At 41.7% G+C, this 17,453-nt stretch overlaps 1 protein-coding gene across 1 annotated transcript; it reads left to right on the forward strand.

The window, feature by feature from the left end:
• The first annotated feature begins 11,073 nt into the window (after positions 1-11,073).
• LOC147080412 (protein SIX6OS1-like) lies at positions 11,074-17,436 on the forward strand. The gene is made up of 4 exons (XM_085981192.1): positions 11,074-11,524; positions 11,657-11,713; positions 12,943-13,069; positions 16,315-17,436. The coding sequence occupies exons 1-4, from the start codon at positions 11,473-11,475 to the stop codon at positions 16,406-16,408; spliced, it is 330 nt and encodes a 109-aa protein (XP_085837318.1). The 5' UTR covers positions 11,074-11,472; the 3' UTR covers positions 16,409-17,436.
• The last annotated feature ends 17 nt before the right edge of the window (positions 17,437-17,453 follow it).

Here is a 17,453-nt window from a genome sequence, read left to right on the forward strand (position 1 = left end):
CAATCACCTGATGCTGCACAGAACAGAGGGCATCAGCATCTGACCACATTGCTGCCCGGGCCTCACCATGCCCAAGATTTGCTTCACTTGATGCTGTACACCCTGGCTGCCATATGATGCGCCAGGTTGGCACCACCCCACACCAACACCATAAAGCATCTCTACAATGACCAAGCCACTCCTTTCACACTCATCACCAATCGGCGGGGGGTGGGGGGGGAGGTACCGTTATGTCTCACCATTCACTGCAACTCACTAAGCCACTTCCATAGGTGCACACAAATCTGTCCAAGAACAGAAAGTGTTGAAAATAAAGGCCTAGAAATTCAGTTGCGTTTGCGCCCAATTAGGGGCGAAAGAGTGGGTTGCGCCGGAAGTTGTGTCGCGCCCGAAATTAGGTGGGCCCAAACATCGGCGTTAGCCGGTAGCGCTGCGCCGGCACCGATGACGTCATCGGTGTGCGCAGTGCCCCGGTACCGCCCGAAACCACGCCGATCCCCATCTTCAGTAGCGGCCGCCTCTTCCGTGGCGGGCGCTAACAACATCGGGAGACCGGGTCCTTACTGCAGCCTTAGCGGTGCAAGTTAAGGTGGAGGTGCGGGGCGGCCGCTTTTTCGGCGGCCGCCTGCCCGCACCTCCTTCCCCGGCCTCCTCCACCCCCCCCCCCCCGCGGCATTGCCGGCTGGTTTCCGTGGAGCCCGGCACTTCTCCGTTGTGCCGGGCTCTTTTGCCGGCACTTGCAATCGGGGCTCCGGCCGTTGCAGGCACCTCCCCCTTAAGAGAAGGGGGAGGCCTGCAGTACAGCAGCCTGCCGCACTGCATCGGGTGGCGCAGCGGGACCGGGAGCGCTGAAATTCACTTTCAGCGCCCCAAGCGGGGCGGACACACCCTGTACCAGCGCCCGGTTCCGCTTTGGGGCGCTGAAAGTGAATATGGGGCGGGCACAACTGGCTCCGTGGCGGGCGCAAAATTTTCGGCGCAAACGTGCTGGCGGGGCTATACCCAATTTCTAGGCCAAAGGTTTCAGTGTTTGACAACACATTAACAGAAACTTTACATGAACATTGTATAAAACACCCAAGTGCCTACTCTTGTGTGTTTTTAGTTGGTACGATTACACTAGGATGAGGGTGAGTGTGAGGGGTGGCTAATGAGATGGAGATGTGTTAATGTAGATAGAGAAGGATGGGTGGAGGTGCAAGTTAAGTTGGTGTGAGTAAGGATGTGCAGGAGTAGGATAGGGAAGGCAGAGTGATGGGGTTGTGATGAGAGGCACAGACGGATGAGGTTGAGTGTGGCTTTGTACTAACATTTCGTGAACTATTGAGATCATTGAAACGTTTGCGCCACTGCACCCAGGTCCTCCTGACCACATCCCTGCTTGTGCCCTCCTCTGCAATGCGCAACCAGGCTGTGTTGATCTCCTGAGGAGGTCTCTTCCGCCCATGGGAAGGGAAGTGGACATCCCTGTGTGCTGTGACTCCCTCCATAAGCATATGGAGGGAGTCATGGGAGATCCTGGGTGCAGCCCTGCATCTGTGTGCAGTGCTTGTCAGTGTTTGCAGCACATCAATGCTGTAGAACACTGACAGCACAAATGTCAAAATAAAGTTGGCCATGGTGCCTTTAAGGAAACCGGCTGATGATGTGTCATCAAATGACGTCACCAGACCTGCTTCCTCTAATTGCCCGGGAAATGTGCTCAGCGGGCTCAACAAGCCAAATTAAGGGAAATTCATTTCAGAGGCCGGGATGGAGCCAGCAGCAGGGTTGGGACCCACTACCAACGTCGCCCACTATGGACCCACCGAGGTTAGTAAAATCGCGGCCAATGGCGTCGGTCTTCCCAATGTTTAATTGGAGGAAATTTTTGCTTATCCAGTACTGGACGCCAGACAAGTAGCGTGACAAATCAGAGACAGTGGAGGGGTTGAGAGAGGTGGTGGTGAAGTAGAGCTGCGTAATGGTGCAGGAGCGGGAATAGAAATCCTTGCAGGTGATTCTCTGGCTATGACTGGACAGATGAGAAGGGCAGTCCCACCTAGCTGGACGATGGAGGAGAGACATTGGAGGAGGATGGTGTGGTCAACTGTGTCAAAAGCAGCAGACAGGTTGAGAAGGACGAGGAGGGATAGTTTACCGTCACATTGGATATAATTTGTGACTTTGATAAGGGCAATTTCAGTACTGAGGCAGGGGCGGAAACCTGGACTTGCAGGAAAGATGGGTACTGATTTGGGAGGCAACAACACGTTCGACGACTTTGGATAGGAAACGCAAGATGGAGATCAGGCGGTAGTTTGCAAGGACAGAGTGATTCAACCTGACATCCTTACCCGGTCTGGCCTATCTGTGACTCTAGTTCACACCAATGTGGTTGACTCTTAACTTCCCTCTGAAGTGGCCTAGCAAGCCACTTAGTTGAACTGACGCAGCAGTTTGATACAAATGAAGGCCTACCACCACCTTCTCAGGGCAACTTGTGATGAGCAATTTACATTGGATATACAACACAGAAACAGGCCATTCGGCCCAACCTTTCCATGCCGGCGTTTATGCTCCACTCGAGCCTGTTCCTGTCTTTCCTCATCTAAATCTATCAACATAACCCTCTATTCCCTTTTACCTCATATGCTTGTCTAGCCTCCCCTTAAATGCGTCTATACTATTCGCTTCAATCACTCCCTGTGGTAGCGAGTTCCACATTCTCACCACTCTTCGGGTAAAGAAGTTTCTTCTGAATTCCCTATTGGATTTCTTGTTGACTATCTTATGTTGATGGCCTCTAGTTAAATTCTATCTGTATCCACTCTATCAAAACCTTTCATAATTTTAAAGACCTCTATTAGGTCACTGCACTGCCTTCTTTTTTCAAGAGAAAAGAGACCCAGCCTGTTCATCCTTTCCTGATATGTATACCCTCGCATTTCTGGTATCATCCTTGTAAATCTTCTCTGCCCCCTCTCCAGTGCCTCTATATCCTTTTTATAATATGGCCACCAGAACTGTATGCAGTACTCTAAGTGTGGTCTAACCAAGGTTCGATACAGGTTTAGTGTAACTTCCCTATTTTTCAATTCTATCCCTTTAGGAATAAACCCTAGTGTTTGGTTTGTTTTTTTATGGCCTTGCTAAGCTGTGTCGCAACTTTTAGTGATTTGTGTATTTGTACTCCAAGATTCCTTTGTTCCTCTACCCCACCTAGACTCGCACCCTCCAAGTAATAAGTGACCTCCCTATTCTCCCTACCAAAATGTAATACCTCACATTTATCTGTGTTGAACTTCATTTGCCAATTATATGCCCATTCTGCAAGTTTATTAATGTCCTCCTGTAATTTGTGGCAGTCCTCCTCAGTATTGACTACCACCCCACCCCTTATTTGGTGTCATCCGCAAATTTAGAAATTGTGTTTTTGATTCTAAAGTCTAAATCGTTAGCGTAAATTGTGAACAACAGTGGTCCCAGCACTGATCCTTGTGGAACACCACTACCCACCTTCTGCCACTGTGAAATGCTACCCTTTACCCGCACTCTCTGCTTTCTGTTTTGAAGCCAGCTAGCTATCCATTCTGCTACTTGTCCCCTGACTCTGCATTCTCTGACCTTGTTCATCAGTCTATTATGGGGTACGTTAGCGAAGGCCTTTTGAAAATCTAGATAAATTACATCTACTGCATTACCATTGTTTACTCTCTCTGTTATCTCTTCAAAAACTTGAATGAGGTTGGTCAAGCAAGACTTTCCCTTTTGAAATCCATGCTGACTATTCCTTATTATATTATTGGTTTCTCGATGTTCTTCTATTTTCTCCTTTAGTAGGGATTCCATTATTTTTCCTATCACCGATGTTAAGCTGACTGGTCTATAATTCCCTGGACATGTTCTATCCCCCTTCTTGAATATAGGTATTACATTAGCTATCCGCCAGTCTTCTGGTATTACACCTTTTTCTAATGAATTATTATTGTTTAGTAATGCCTCTGCTATCTCTTCCCTAGATTCTTTTAAAATGTATGGATGCAATCCATCCGGACCAGGGTTTTTTTCCTCTGAGTTTGATTAGTTTATTTAATATATCCCCTCTTTTTATTTTAAATGCACTTATCTCATTACTAATCTCCTCATCCAACATTATGGCCACCTGTTCTATCTCCCTGGTAAATACTGAAGCAAAATAATTATTTAATATTTCTGCCATCTCTCTATCGCTACCTGTGGTATTATCCTGTCTATCCCTTAATGGCCCTATTCCTATCTCAACCTTCCTTTTTTTACTGATGTGCCTGTAAAATAGTTTACTATTTTGTTTTATGTTCGTTGATAATTTAATTTCATAGTTCTGCTTTGCCTTCCTAATTTTTTTTGACTTCTCTCCTAATCTCTTTGTATTCTCCTTTATCATGCATTCCCCTGCTGTCTATGTACTTAATGTATTCCTGTTTGCTTTGCCTCAATTGTTTCTTTGTGGCTTTATTCATCCATGTGTTTAGTTTGTTCTTTCCTTTTAGTGGAATATATTGTTCCTGCACTCCGTTGAACACCATTTTAAATGTCTCCCATTGCTGTTCTTCATCATTGTTTGCCAATATCGTTGCCTATTTTATTTTCCCAAGTTCTATTCTCAGCTCCTCTAAATCAGATTTTCTCCAATCTATTAACCTGGTTTTTGTCATACTAATGTCCTTCTCAATTATCATCTTAAAGTGTAATATATTATGGTCACTATTGCCTAGATGTTCTCCTACTTTCACTTCTCTTATCTGCTCTAGTTCATTCCCCATTAGTAGATCCAATAGCAAATCCTCCCTTGTTGGGCTTTTTACATATTGGGTTAGAAAGGAGTCCTGTACACATTGTAGGAACTCCATTCCCTTATCCCCTTTACCTACCTCTTCTGTCCAATTAATATCAGGGTAGTGGAAATCCCCCATGATTATTATTCTATGTTTTTTTACTCATTTTTCTCTAATTTGTCTGCATATTTCTTTCTCCACCTCCCTTCCACTATTAGGTGGTCTGTAGACTACACCTATTAGTATGATTGATCCTTTATTATCTTTGATCTCTATCCATATGGACTCTATTTTTGTCTTGCTGATAGCTGTGTCACTTTTTTCCACTGTCATTATGTTATCCCTAATATGTACAGCTACTCCACCTCCCCCTTTTCCATCTGTATATTTTCTAACTATGTTATACCCTGCAATGTTTAATTCCCAGTCCTGATTTTTCTGTAGTAATGTCTCAGTAATCCCTACTATGTCTGGTTCCTTGCAATGCATGATTGTCTCCAGCTCCCCTGTTTTATTATGGACACTGTGCATTGCTGTACAGACAGTGACATGAATCAACTGAGTGGCCTGCGGGTGGCGCTGTCCAGGGAGAGTGTAAATACTCGGGCACGGGCCCAGCTTGCGCAGGACATTCTTAACAGGAACTAGTGAAGAACACAACTGTTATGTTCATTAATAACTAGTCGTTTTTATTAAGAACAGCTAGCTTTTGCTAGACACTTTATTGAGCACATGTGGACTCGGTACAGTATCTGTAGAGGCCTCCATCTTGACTGCTGCCTTGTGGGTAGCCTAGTGCATCGTGGGTAGCCCACTCTTATATACATACAGCACCACCTAGTGTACCATTCCAGAATGACAGGTTACTGATCATTACATCCCCCTTTGAGGTTAAACAAAATCAGTATCAATCAATATCAATCAATAACAACATAAACATCTTCAACAGTCAATACATTTTCAATGTAGTTTTCTTTGTACTCAAAGATTAAGTCTATCAGGCTTTTTTACTTCACGTGTGGATCTTCTCAGCACAGGTAAGTCTGATGTGTTTTCATGAGAGCCTGTATGTGTATTTGTGTTAGATTGTTCTGGTGGTGAGTGACAAGATTCAGTTGCGGCATTGTCATCGATTTGCTCTTCGATAGTCTCTTGTGTTTTTAGGAGGGAACGGCGGTTCCTCCTGAGGATCTGTCCTTCCTCAATTCTAACAGTGTATGACCTTGGTCCTACTTCCTCAAGAACTGTAGCTTTCCTGTTCCATGCATCTGGATCCTCAATCCTGACAACATCATCCCTTGTCAATGGTTTCAGAGTTTTGGATGACTTGTCATAGTATGATTTCTGTTTCAGCTTTAACAGTTGAAGTCTCTGTCTCAGTTCCTTACTCTGCTTTTCTTTTGCACAGCAGGGTAGCGTGGTACGCAACTTGCGACCCATTAGGAGTTCAGCAGGTGAAGAACCAGAATCTAAAGGTGAGGCTCGGTAGCTCAGCAGGGCGAGATAAGGATCAGACTTGCTTTCTGTCGCTTTCTTCAGTAGCTGCTTGAGAACTTGAACACCTTTCTCTGCCTTACCATTCGACTGAGCATACAAAGGACTGGATGTGATGTGTTGAAAGTCATAATGTGCTGCAAACTGTTGCCACTCCTTACAGTTGAAGCACGGACCATTGTCGCTAACGGCAATCCTGGAAATTCCATGTCTGGCGAAGATGGATTTCACATGCATTATGACACTGCTTGCTGTGGTGCTTGAGAGCAGTGCCATCTCAGGATAGTTAGAATAGTAGTCAATCACTATTAGATAGTCTTTACCATTTAAATGAAAAAGGTCCATACCAACCTTTTGCCATGGTGCTGTTGGTATGTCAGCTACTATCATTGGTTCCTTTGCTTGTTTGTTTTGGTGTTTCTGACATGTCTCACATTTGCCTATCATGTTCTCAATGTCCTTATTTATGCCAGGCCAATAAACAGTGTCTCTTGCTCTCCTTTTGCATTTTTCAATTCCGAGGTGTCCCTCATGAATCCTTTTGAGCATGTCTTGACGTAGAGCCTGTGGAATGACTATTCTGTTCTGTTTTAGTAATAGTCCACTTGCGACACTCAATTCTGACCTTATGTGAAAATATTTTGGACAGGAACCTTTTGGCCAACCATGATGAATGTTCTCTATTACTGTTTGTAATACTGTATCTTTTACTGTTTCTAATGCTATTTGCTTTGATTTTGTGTCTGACACAGGCAGCGCAGCAGTGACCATACTCACATGAACATCCACGTCTTCTTCAGTAGAGCTCACATGACTCATTGTGGGTGCTCGGGATAGTGCATCTGCTAACACTATGTATTTGCCTGGTGTGTAGATCAGTTCAAAGTCATATCTTTGCAGCTTCATCATGAGTCGTTGAATCCTTGGAGACATCTCATTCAGGTTCTTTTTTATGCTGGCAACCAGTGGGCTGTGGTCTGTCTCAACTGTGAAGGTGGGAAGTCCATATATGTAGCCATGAAACTTTTCTAGTCCAACTACCAAGCCTAGACATTCCTTTTCAATCTGGGCGTATCGACACTCAGTATCAGTCATAGACCTGGAGGCATAGGCAACGGGCTTCCAATCTTCACCCTCTGCTTGTAGCAAGACCGCACCTAGGCCATCTTTTGATACATCCGTTGACACTTTGATTCTTTTTGTTGGGTCAAAGAAGGTGAGTACAGGTGTGGTTGTCAGCACTGTTTTGAGGTTTATCCACTCTTGTTCATGTCTTTCTGTCCATGCGAACTCATTTGTTTTATGTAGCAGGTCTCGCAGACAGGCTGTCTTGGCTGACAAGTTAGGAATGAACTTTCCAATGAAGTTTATCATCCCCATCATGCGTAGCACTCCTTTTTTGTCAGTGGGTCAGGGCATTTTGAGTATGGCGTTTACTTTTTCCATATCTGGCTCTATTCCTTTACCAGATAGATTATCTCCTAGGAAAGTGACTTCCTGGACGCCAAACTGACACTTGGCTTTGTTGAGCTTCAGTCCATTCCGGCGTATGCTCTGTAGCACTTTAGTCAGTCTCTCATTGTGTTCTTTCAGTGTGGAGCCCCAGATGATGATGTCATCAACATAGACCCGAACTCCTTCCAGACCTTCAATTATGTGTTCCATCGCTCTATGAAAGATTTCAGATGCAGATATTATCCCGAAAGGCATGCTGAGGAAACAATACCTGCCAAATGGTGTGTTGAAGGTACAGTATTTGGTGCTCTCATCATCCAGTTTTAGTTGCCAAAATCCTTGTGAGGCATCGAGCTTTGTAAAGTATCTGGCACCTGACATTTCACTGGTGATTTCTTCTCGCTTGGGAATCTGGTAGTGTTCACGTTTTATGTTTGCATTTAAGTCCTTTGGATCCATGCATATTCTTAGATCATTGTTCTTTTTCTTTACACATACCATGGAGTTAACCCAGTCTGTTGGCTCTTCGACTTTCCTGATGACTCCTAGTGTGGTCATTCTGTCCAGTTCATTCTTGAGCCGGTCACGTAGGGGTGCTGGAACTCTTCGTGGAGCATGTACCACTGGCTGAGCATCCTCCTTTAGCTGGATCTTGTAAGTGAATGGTAGAACTCCAAATCCTTTGAACACATCCTGGAAATTATTCACTACAGAATCCACCGAGTCATCTGGTCTGCTTATGGCACAGTTTATACGGTAGACTCTCTTGACCAGTTCTAAGTCCTCACAAGCTTTGTCACCCAGTAGTGAATCAAGTCTTTCAGCCACAACAGAAAACATGAGATGATGCACTTTGTCTTTGACTGTCACTTTAAGTCTGCATACACCTAAGCTATCTATTTTCTGTCCATTATAGTTCTTCAGTAGTACTGACTTTTTCTGTATTTTGGGCTTTTCTTTCATATTGTTAATGTCACTCATACTGATTAAGTTTGCTTTTGCCCCAGTGTCTAGTTTCAAGGTAACTAATGCTCCATTTACCTGCAGTGGGATCATCCATTTGACCTCTTTTACTGCATTAACTTTATGTTCAGCATTGTTAATTCCTGAGGGCTGCACATTTTCTGTATCCTTTTTGATATTGTCACATGACACCATTCCTACAAAACATGTCTCACTTAAATCAGTGTCCTCAATTACATTAACTCGTTGCCCATTCTTAGTTTTTACTTTTGAAAAGCATTGTTTGGCATAGTGATTCTTTCCATGACATTTTATGCACATTTTTCCAAACGCTGGGCATTGTTTTAACTGGTGTTTGTAACCACAGCGTTTACAATTTAAAATTCCTTCCTCCGATTGCTTTTCATTTGTGTTCTGCCCATGTTGCTTCCCCTTGTAGAACACAGCACCAACAGCAGCACTTACTACAATCGCATCATTATTGATTTCACTGAAAGTCTTCGCGTGCTGTCGAGCTAGCTCACTGGCTTGGCATATATTCACAGCATTTTCCAATGTTAGTTCAGTTTCTCTCAACAGACGTTCCCTGACTTTTTTTATCATGAATACCGAACACAATCTGGTCACGAATCATGGATGCTTTCAGCTCAGAGAAATTACATGTCTGTGCTTTCAGTTTCAGATCGGTCACAAAGCTATCAAAAGTCTAATTTTGCCGCTGTGTCCTCGAACGGAACACGTATCTTTCATAGGTTTCATTCTTTTTGGGAGAACAACGTGTATCAAATTTTTTTAGCACATCGTCTAAATGTTCTCTGTTCTCCTCTGGATTAAATACAAATGTATTAAATACCTCTATCGCATGTGGGCCTGCAACCGTGAGCAGCAACGCTATTTTCCTTGCGTCTGGCTTCGTACCATACCCGATGGCAGCAATGTAGAGTTCGAATTGTTGTTTAAAAGTCTGCCAATTGTAGTCGACATTTCCTGTGAGTTTCAAACGCTCTGGTAGCTTCAAATTCTCCATGTCGCGTTGCACAATATTCAGCAGATCTTACCAATCCTGGTACCATGTTATGTTCATTAATAACTAGTCGTTTTTATTAAGAACAGCTAGCTTTTGCTAGACACTTTATTGAGCACATGTGGACTAGGTACAGTATCTGTAGAGGCCTCCATCTTGACTGCTGCCTTGTGGGTAGCCTAGTGCATCGTGGGTAGCCCACTCTTATATACATACAGCACCACCTAGTGTACCATTCCAGAATGACAGGTTACTGATCATTACAACAACTAGACCTCCATGTTGTAAAACAGTTGATTAAAGCTTTGTTTAACACTTAGACCAAGTGCCTAGTAGTTTTCTTATGTCAGACAGTTTAACTCATTTTTATTTTTATGTTTAACCATCTTTTTAGTCTCCTGTTTTATAACTCTATTTATTCTCTTGCCATCAATGTCCTTCCTTACTTTATTCTTTCCCATGCTGTCTTTTCCTGTTTTGTTTACAATTAGGCTGGTTACATTTCTTATAGATCCCTCCCCCTATCTTACTAGTTTAAAGCGTTTGCCACCTCCCTATTTACCCTTTCCGCTAGGACACGGGTCCCATCCCAGTTCAGGTGGCACCTGTCCCATCGATACAGCTCCTCCCTGTCCCAGAACTGGTGCCAGTGTCCCAAGAAAAGGAACCCCTCTTTCCCACACCAACCCTTAGCCACATTTTAGTTCTCCTGATCTGTTTGCTTCTATGCACGTGGCTCGGGCAATAATCCAGAGATTATTACCCTTGAGGTCCGCTTTTTAATTTAGAGCCTAACTCCTGATACTTTTTCAGCAGGACCTCCTCCCTGTTCCTACCTATGTCATTTGTTCCAACATGGACCACGACAACTGGATTTACCCCCTCCCTTTCCAAGTTCCTCTGCAGCTGCCGTGAGATAACCCTTACCCTGGCACCAGGTAGGCATCGCACCCTTTGGGATTCTCGTTCTTGGTTGCAGAGGATGCTATCTTTCCCCCTAATTATAGAGTCCCTTATCACTACCACATTTCTATTCTACTCTTCCCCCCCTTGGACAGCCTTGGTTTGCATTGTGGCTGTCCTCCCTGCAGTCTTTGTCCTTGTCCTCACAGGTAGCTAGTACATCATACCTGTTGGACAGGACCAGTGTCTGCAGGACCTCCTTCTCAAACTCTCCTAAATTCCCGCTACCCGGCTCCCTAACTGTCACACCCTCCCTTTCCTGAACCTGTGCTTTCCTCTGGGGTCTGACTGTATTCTGGATAAAACTATCCAGAAATTCCTCTCACTCCCTTATGTGTCAGAGTGTCTCCAACTCACACTCCACCTCAAAGACTCTGAGCCGGAGAAATTCGAGATGGAGACATCTCATGCCAGCAATTTGCCAGTGATGCCCATTTCCCGACAATGAATTTTTAAAAATTACTGTAAGAGTGTGTCAGCATGAATGGGAATTTCTGTACAATGAGCACTAAAGCATACTTAGCTCATGATATATTTGGATAAGGTTTACATTTACTGTATTCATAATGAACTTACTCTATAATATAATTCTTCCAGTTCTCACAAAAGGTCATCGACCTGAAATGTTAACTCTGTTTCTCTCTCCACAGATGCTGCTTGACCTGCTGAGTATTTCCAGCATTTCCTATTATTATACCTATAATACAATTATTTCATTTGAGATGTTTAATACTTTAGAGATATCAAGCTGTGTTTTTTTTGTATTGCCCAGGAGAGATGGAAAATACCAATAAGCTAACGAATCTGGATAAGATTTTACTAAAACTAGGTAAGAATACATAACTGATAAAAAGGAACAGAATAATAACTATAAGGTTTAAAATATGATAATGTGTTACTCATATTCAATATTTTTTTCAATAATTTTTCAAACAATTCTTATTTATATAAATATGGCTAGTTTTCCAGGTGGATCAGGGTTCACAACAGCAAAAAGAAGTTAAGCAGCAGATTCACAGTAAGTATTCTTATCTTATGCACTGTGTCAATAAAACTGTGTCACTGAGCCAAGGCTTCTTCAGCAGCACCTCCCAAACCATCGACCTCTTCCACCTAGAAGGACAAGGGCAGCAGACGCATGGGAACACCAGCAAGTCACACACCATCCTGACTTAGAAGTATATCGCTGGGTCAAAATCCTGGAATTCCCTACCTAACAGCACTGTGGGAGTACCTTCACCACATGGACTGCAGCAGTTCAAGAAAGTGGCTCACCACCACCTTCTCAAGGGCAACTAGGGATGGGCAATAAATGCTGGCTTTGCCACCGACGCCCACATCCCATAAAAAATGAATAAAAAATTAAATAAATAAATAAATAAACTGGAATGTAAGGGTAAATTTTGCAAGTTGAGGATCCTAACATGGAACCTTGCTCAACCGGAGAATGGAGAACAGTACTCTGATTTTCTGGTTGATGCATTTCAATGACCAGAAACTTACAAGTGCTGTGAATCAGGTGCACTGATGTCCATGCCTAATTCTCTGATTTGCGCTCTCGCTGAGCAAAGTTCCATGCTGGGAGTGGAGCCTTGAAAAATTACCATGTAATGTTTATAGTTCTACCTGTTCTTAGTCTGGAATAACTTTGCTTAGGGAACGCAACTGTGAATGACTTTTGATGTCACTTTCTACTGTTGGCATTAATTAAGAAGGAGATGCCAGAGTAGAAAAATATGGAGACTCTTTTAGTGGTTTTTTTTGTTGCCCGGCCATAGTCAATGAATAGCAGACTAGTCCTAAAATTACTCTAAATATTACAGAATCGATTTGAGTGTCATAATTTTGGAAATCAAGGTCCACTTAAGTAATGAAAAAACTGCAAATGCTGGATATTTTGAAATAAGAGTAAATATATAGCTGGGCTGTCACTATATCAAAAGGAAAAGTAGGATAATGTTATGAGTAGAAATTCTTCAACAATTATTTCTGTTTTTACACTATAGCACTGTGCCGTGAAGCAAATCCACCAGTGCTACAGTTGGACTCTAAATGTAGCTGAAGATTGGCACTAAATTGTAAATTATGAATCTTACAGATGTCAACCCTAGAATTGTGCCTGCGCTATCTGAAGTGTATTTGTGTCAGCATTATAAGATAAAACAGGCTTTGTTGTATTTCAGATCAAATTAACAAACAGAAAAATAATAGATTTTGGAATTCTATCTTGATTTGTATGTTTTCTAGTATATTCAGCAAACATTGTAAAAAAGAGACAACACATTGATGAATTACATGGAAAAAGTAGCCAGCTTGATGATGAAATTAATCGAATGCAGAAGATAAGTGCGCACATCACGGAGAACTTTAAAGTGTAAGGATTTTGTTTAATTACTGCAGCTGGTTCAAATTTAACATTCATACTTCTCCAGATATTTGTTTTGATATACAATAATTAAACAGTAACAGTGAATTACACGCAGAGCAATGAATACCTCGGTGACTGTGTGGAGCTTAATGGATGGGTAGGAATGATTATAGGAAAATAATCTCAAAAGGTTCAAATCAAATCCTATACCACAAGAGTGAATGTAGAATCGTTTATAACCAGATTTGAAATTCAAAAATAGATCACTACCCTGAAAAATTCCAGTATATTTTATATATTTAATAGTGGTTTTACTCAGTTTTAGTTCTATGCCAGCAGTTGCTCAGTGCTGATGCCAAGTGTATGTTCTCAATGTTGTTAATGTATGAGGGCATTCATGTTGCAGGATTAATAATTGATATTGTTACTGTATATCAGAATAATTTGAGGTTGATTTACTAGGAATTTTTGTGGCTAATATGTATAATAAAATACACATTAAGGGATATAAATGCTATTAAACATGAGACTACTGTGTCAACTTTACAGATGCATGCTCCCAGCAAGAAACCGCACCCACTGGGAGCACATATGGGAAATTGCAGGGACCCTCTCCACGATTTTCTGCCCAGTTGTGGGCACACGCACCTGATGTTCTGTTCTCAAAATTGTGGGTAATGTGATCACAATTTCCTGATCTTCCTGGTGGGTGAGCTTACCCACCGGGAGTGCACAATTTTTAAAATTTTCCCTTACAGCTAAGTAGTTGACTATATAATCTTAACACCAAGTTAACTTAAATTCATAACCAAAGCAACATTGGATTTGTATATCTCATACTTACTTGAAAACATTGAATCACTTGGAATGAAAAATCCTTTTTAATGTTGTTGTTTTCAAAGCTTTTGACTTTTTTTGGGGGGGGGATCCATATTACATTTTCAGTAAAATCTTAATTGGACATGACACCAAAAATTCCATCTTTGGTTAAACCCAGATATCAAATATTAATGGATTCTCAAAATTTGTTACCCATTTAAATGCCTCATTCTGTAGATCAAGATGATGGCTGAAGTTTGTCTTTACTTCATTATTTCTAAGATTAACTTTACGGTATCACTAATGTCACCTTTTTTCATCCCATCTTTACCTTTGCATAACAAGTTCCAGCTTTTGTATGTTACACATGCAATTTATGCGGGAAGTCTAAGGCTGTGGAAATTTGTACAAAGTATGCAATCTAAAAACAATTTATCTCGGGAGTGTTCATTATACTAAATTCAAGAGAGGACTATTAGGAAAAGTGTTAGATGCTGACAAATGTTTTGTGAACATGCATTACACAAAATTTCCACATTAAACTTAATTTGTATGTGGGTTAAATGTAACAACTGGTAGAGTTTCTCGGCCTAAGTGTGATTTGATCAATGTATTTATTGTATAGCCTTAGCATATCTTCTGTAGACTAGGATTTTTTTTTGTCCTGCTATTGAAGCAGCAGGACTGAAGAGCAGCAGCAAACCTTGCACTCACTGAAGCTGCTGTGGCTGACCTCACGGGATTTCAAGGTTGGCTCTATTTATTTATCTGTGGCAAGCTACTGGTCTGCTTTGGGAGCTAGTTGGGGGTGGGGACGGTAAATTGTTTCAGCCTTTTCAAAGACTGTATGGGGCAAAATGTATGGTTGACAACAAAAAATATCTGGGGAAGGCAATTCTTCAGATATTTTATCACTCTTGTGTTCCCATTACAGTTTGTAAGAACTCCTTTAATGATTTTTTTGGCTCTTCCTGTTCTGCTGACGTCTTGTAAATATGTGCAGTCAGTGTTCTGGTAATGAATTAACAGGCAATTGAGCTATTTGAGGTTCCATATAAAAATTACAAAATATTAAGAAGGAAAAAATCTCAGGGCTGGAAGAATATTTAAAGAAAATATTTTTTTTACAGAATTCTGAACTATTAGTATTACAAGACCACAAAATTGGTTAAAAGGCCTGTGACTCTTGAACTCCATCATTTGCGAAGCTTCCCTTAAACCCACTCAGACAGAGCATCTTAAGTGAACAGAAAATTGCTCTAGGCGTCATTTAAGTGCCTTGTAATATTTAAATGAAACTATGGCACTTTGAGGGAAATGAATGGGAGGGTAAAGGAGGACAAACAGTTGAGGTTAAGGCGGCCTCTGGCCTCTCACTACCTTGGGATGGAGCGAGTAGGAGTTGATAGAGGGTTAAGGGTGAGTTAAGTGACAGCGGAACAAGGACAGAAAGGTTGAGAAGGTATTTCAATGGGGAATAGGTAGGAGTAGTAAGTGCAGTGGGAGGCAAAGGGTTGGGGACGTGATGGGAATGAGGAGATCGAGGGAAGCACAAGTAATGGGGAAAGAAATGGAAAGGGAGCCATTCAGGGCCACATTTTCCCCACAGCCCATACTGGAAAATGCAGAATTGATAGATGTTAGATTATAGATAAAGTATATATATGAATCACCTGTAGTGCTGCTCATAGTGAATCAGATGATATACTCCTTTATAACCATATTGGAGTTTATTCCTTATTGGGGATAACATTAGGGCCACTGAGAACAGAAGAGGTTAGCAGAAGAGAATTGCAAAGAAATTACAACATGGAAACAGCCTGTTCGGCCCAACCAATTAGTGTTGATGTTTATCCTCCACATGAGCAGTATTCTTAATTCACCCCCCTATTCTTAACCTATTCTTAAAAGTTGACATGGTCTTTACCTCAGTCACTAACTCCACAGCCTCACAACCCTCTGTTTAAAAAAAAGTTTCTCCTGCTCTCTGTCCTAAATCTCTTTCATTTAATCTTGTATCTATGTCTCCTGGTTCCAGATCCCTCAATTACTGGAAATGGCCTGTTTCTATCTATTCTGCCCCATCCCTTCACGAGAAAGAGAGAACACAGAAACTTGAGCATGGCAGAGACAGATGGGAGAAACCCTATCCTCTGACTTGCCGCGAGCAATGCCATAGAAATTAATTTATGTGTCCACTATACCTCAAAATTCACCGTGTTTATTCCATTTCATTCATTGTATACCTTGACCCACATTTTTGGCCTATGTACAAAACTTTAGTTCAGTTGTCTCTGATAGAAATCTATAGAATTCTGAACATTAACTTTGGTGATGTAATACAAATTATATATGCCTGTTAAAGGAAAATAAAGGTTAATCTGCTGTAATATTTTGAATTGTTTTCCTAACATTTGTTCTTGTGGTTTTAGCTGGAAGCCAACGTGTTTGCTTCTAACACAACATGAAGAGCATTTTGAGAAGCAGCTTTTGGAACAACATGCTAGTACCATGGGAGATAAGTAAGCAAGAATAAAGCAATGTTATATGAACATTTTCAAATACCTGACCTTGTACAAGAACTCTTGTGTTGTCTTTGATAAGAATTTCAGACAATGTAAGAACCTGTATTAAAATCCACATCAGCAACTTAAAAAAAATACAACTTTTATTTGAATTTTCATACAAGCCCTTAACTTTAGTTTTCTTAGTTTCCAGATATTAATTCTATTGAAGCCCTTGTTTGTAGATATTTTTCCCATAATGATCCTTAATTGCCTTCTATACCTGTTCCCATGTATATTTTCATATATGCCCTTGGTGCCAACAACACCAAGTTTATATAGCTTCTTTAACATATAAAAAAAATCCTAAGGTGCTTCGCAATGACAATGGATAATGGAACAGACCCCTAAGCTGTGAAGGGAGAAATTAGGAAAGCTTTGTTAAAAAGATGGGTTTGAGTAGTTTTTTAAGGGCAGAAAGAGAAGTAGAAAGGCAGAATGGTTTAGGGAGAGAGTTCCAAGGAATAGGACCAAGGCAGCTGAAGACTCTGTCACCAATGGTAAGGCAAAGGAAGGAGAAATACACAAAAGGCCAGTCGGTGTGCAGGAGGGATAAGCCTGGGAGGGTTGATAAGGTAGAGCAGGATGACGTGATGAAGGGACTTTGAGGACAAGATGAGGATTTTAAATTTAATATGTTGAGGGAATAGGGAGACAATATAGGTTAGTGCGGACAGGTGGTAATTTGTAACTTGGACTTAGTGAAGGCCAAAATATGGGCTCTTGTGTTTTGGAGTTTCTGGAGAATGGGAAGCCAGCCAGGAGGGCAATGATATAATTGAGTCTAGAGGTGACAAAAACATGGATGGAAGAGCTGGGATAGAGGTGGAGGCAGGAGATGTTGCGGAAGTGAAAGTAAAGATTAACAGGCTCTGGCTTTGAAGTTCAGCTCTGGCTCAAACAGAATGTCAAGCTTTCACATGGTCCTGTTCCGCCTGTGCAAATGGCCAAGGAGGGGAATGATCAGTTGAAGGAAGCTCAGATTCATCCATGATTTCATGGTATGC

Source organism: Somniosus microcephalus, unplaced genomic scaffold (genome assembly GCF_052327205.1).
Source record: "Somniosus microcephalus isolate GS21.2 unplaced genomic scaffold, FLI_Smic_1.0 scaffold1627, whole genome shotgun sequence".
Classification (NCBI taxonomy): domain Eukaryota; kingdom Metazoa; phylum Chordata; class Chondrichthyes; order Squaliformes; family Somniosidae; genus Somniosus; species Somniosus microcephalus.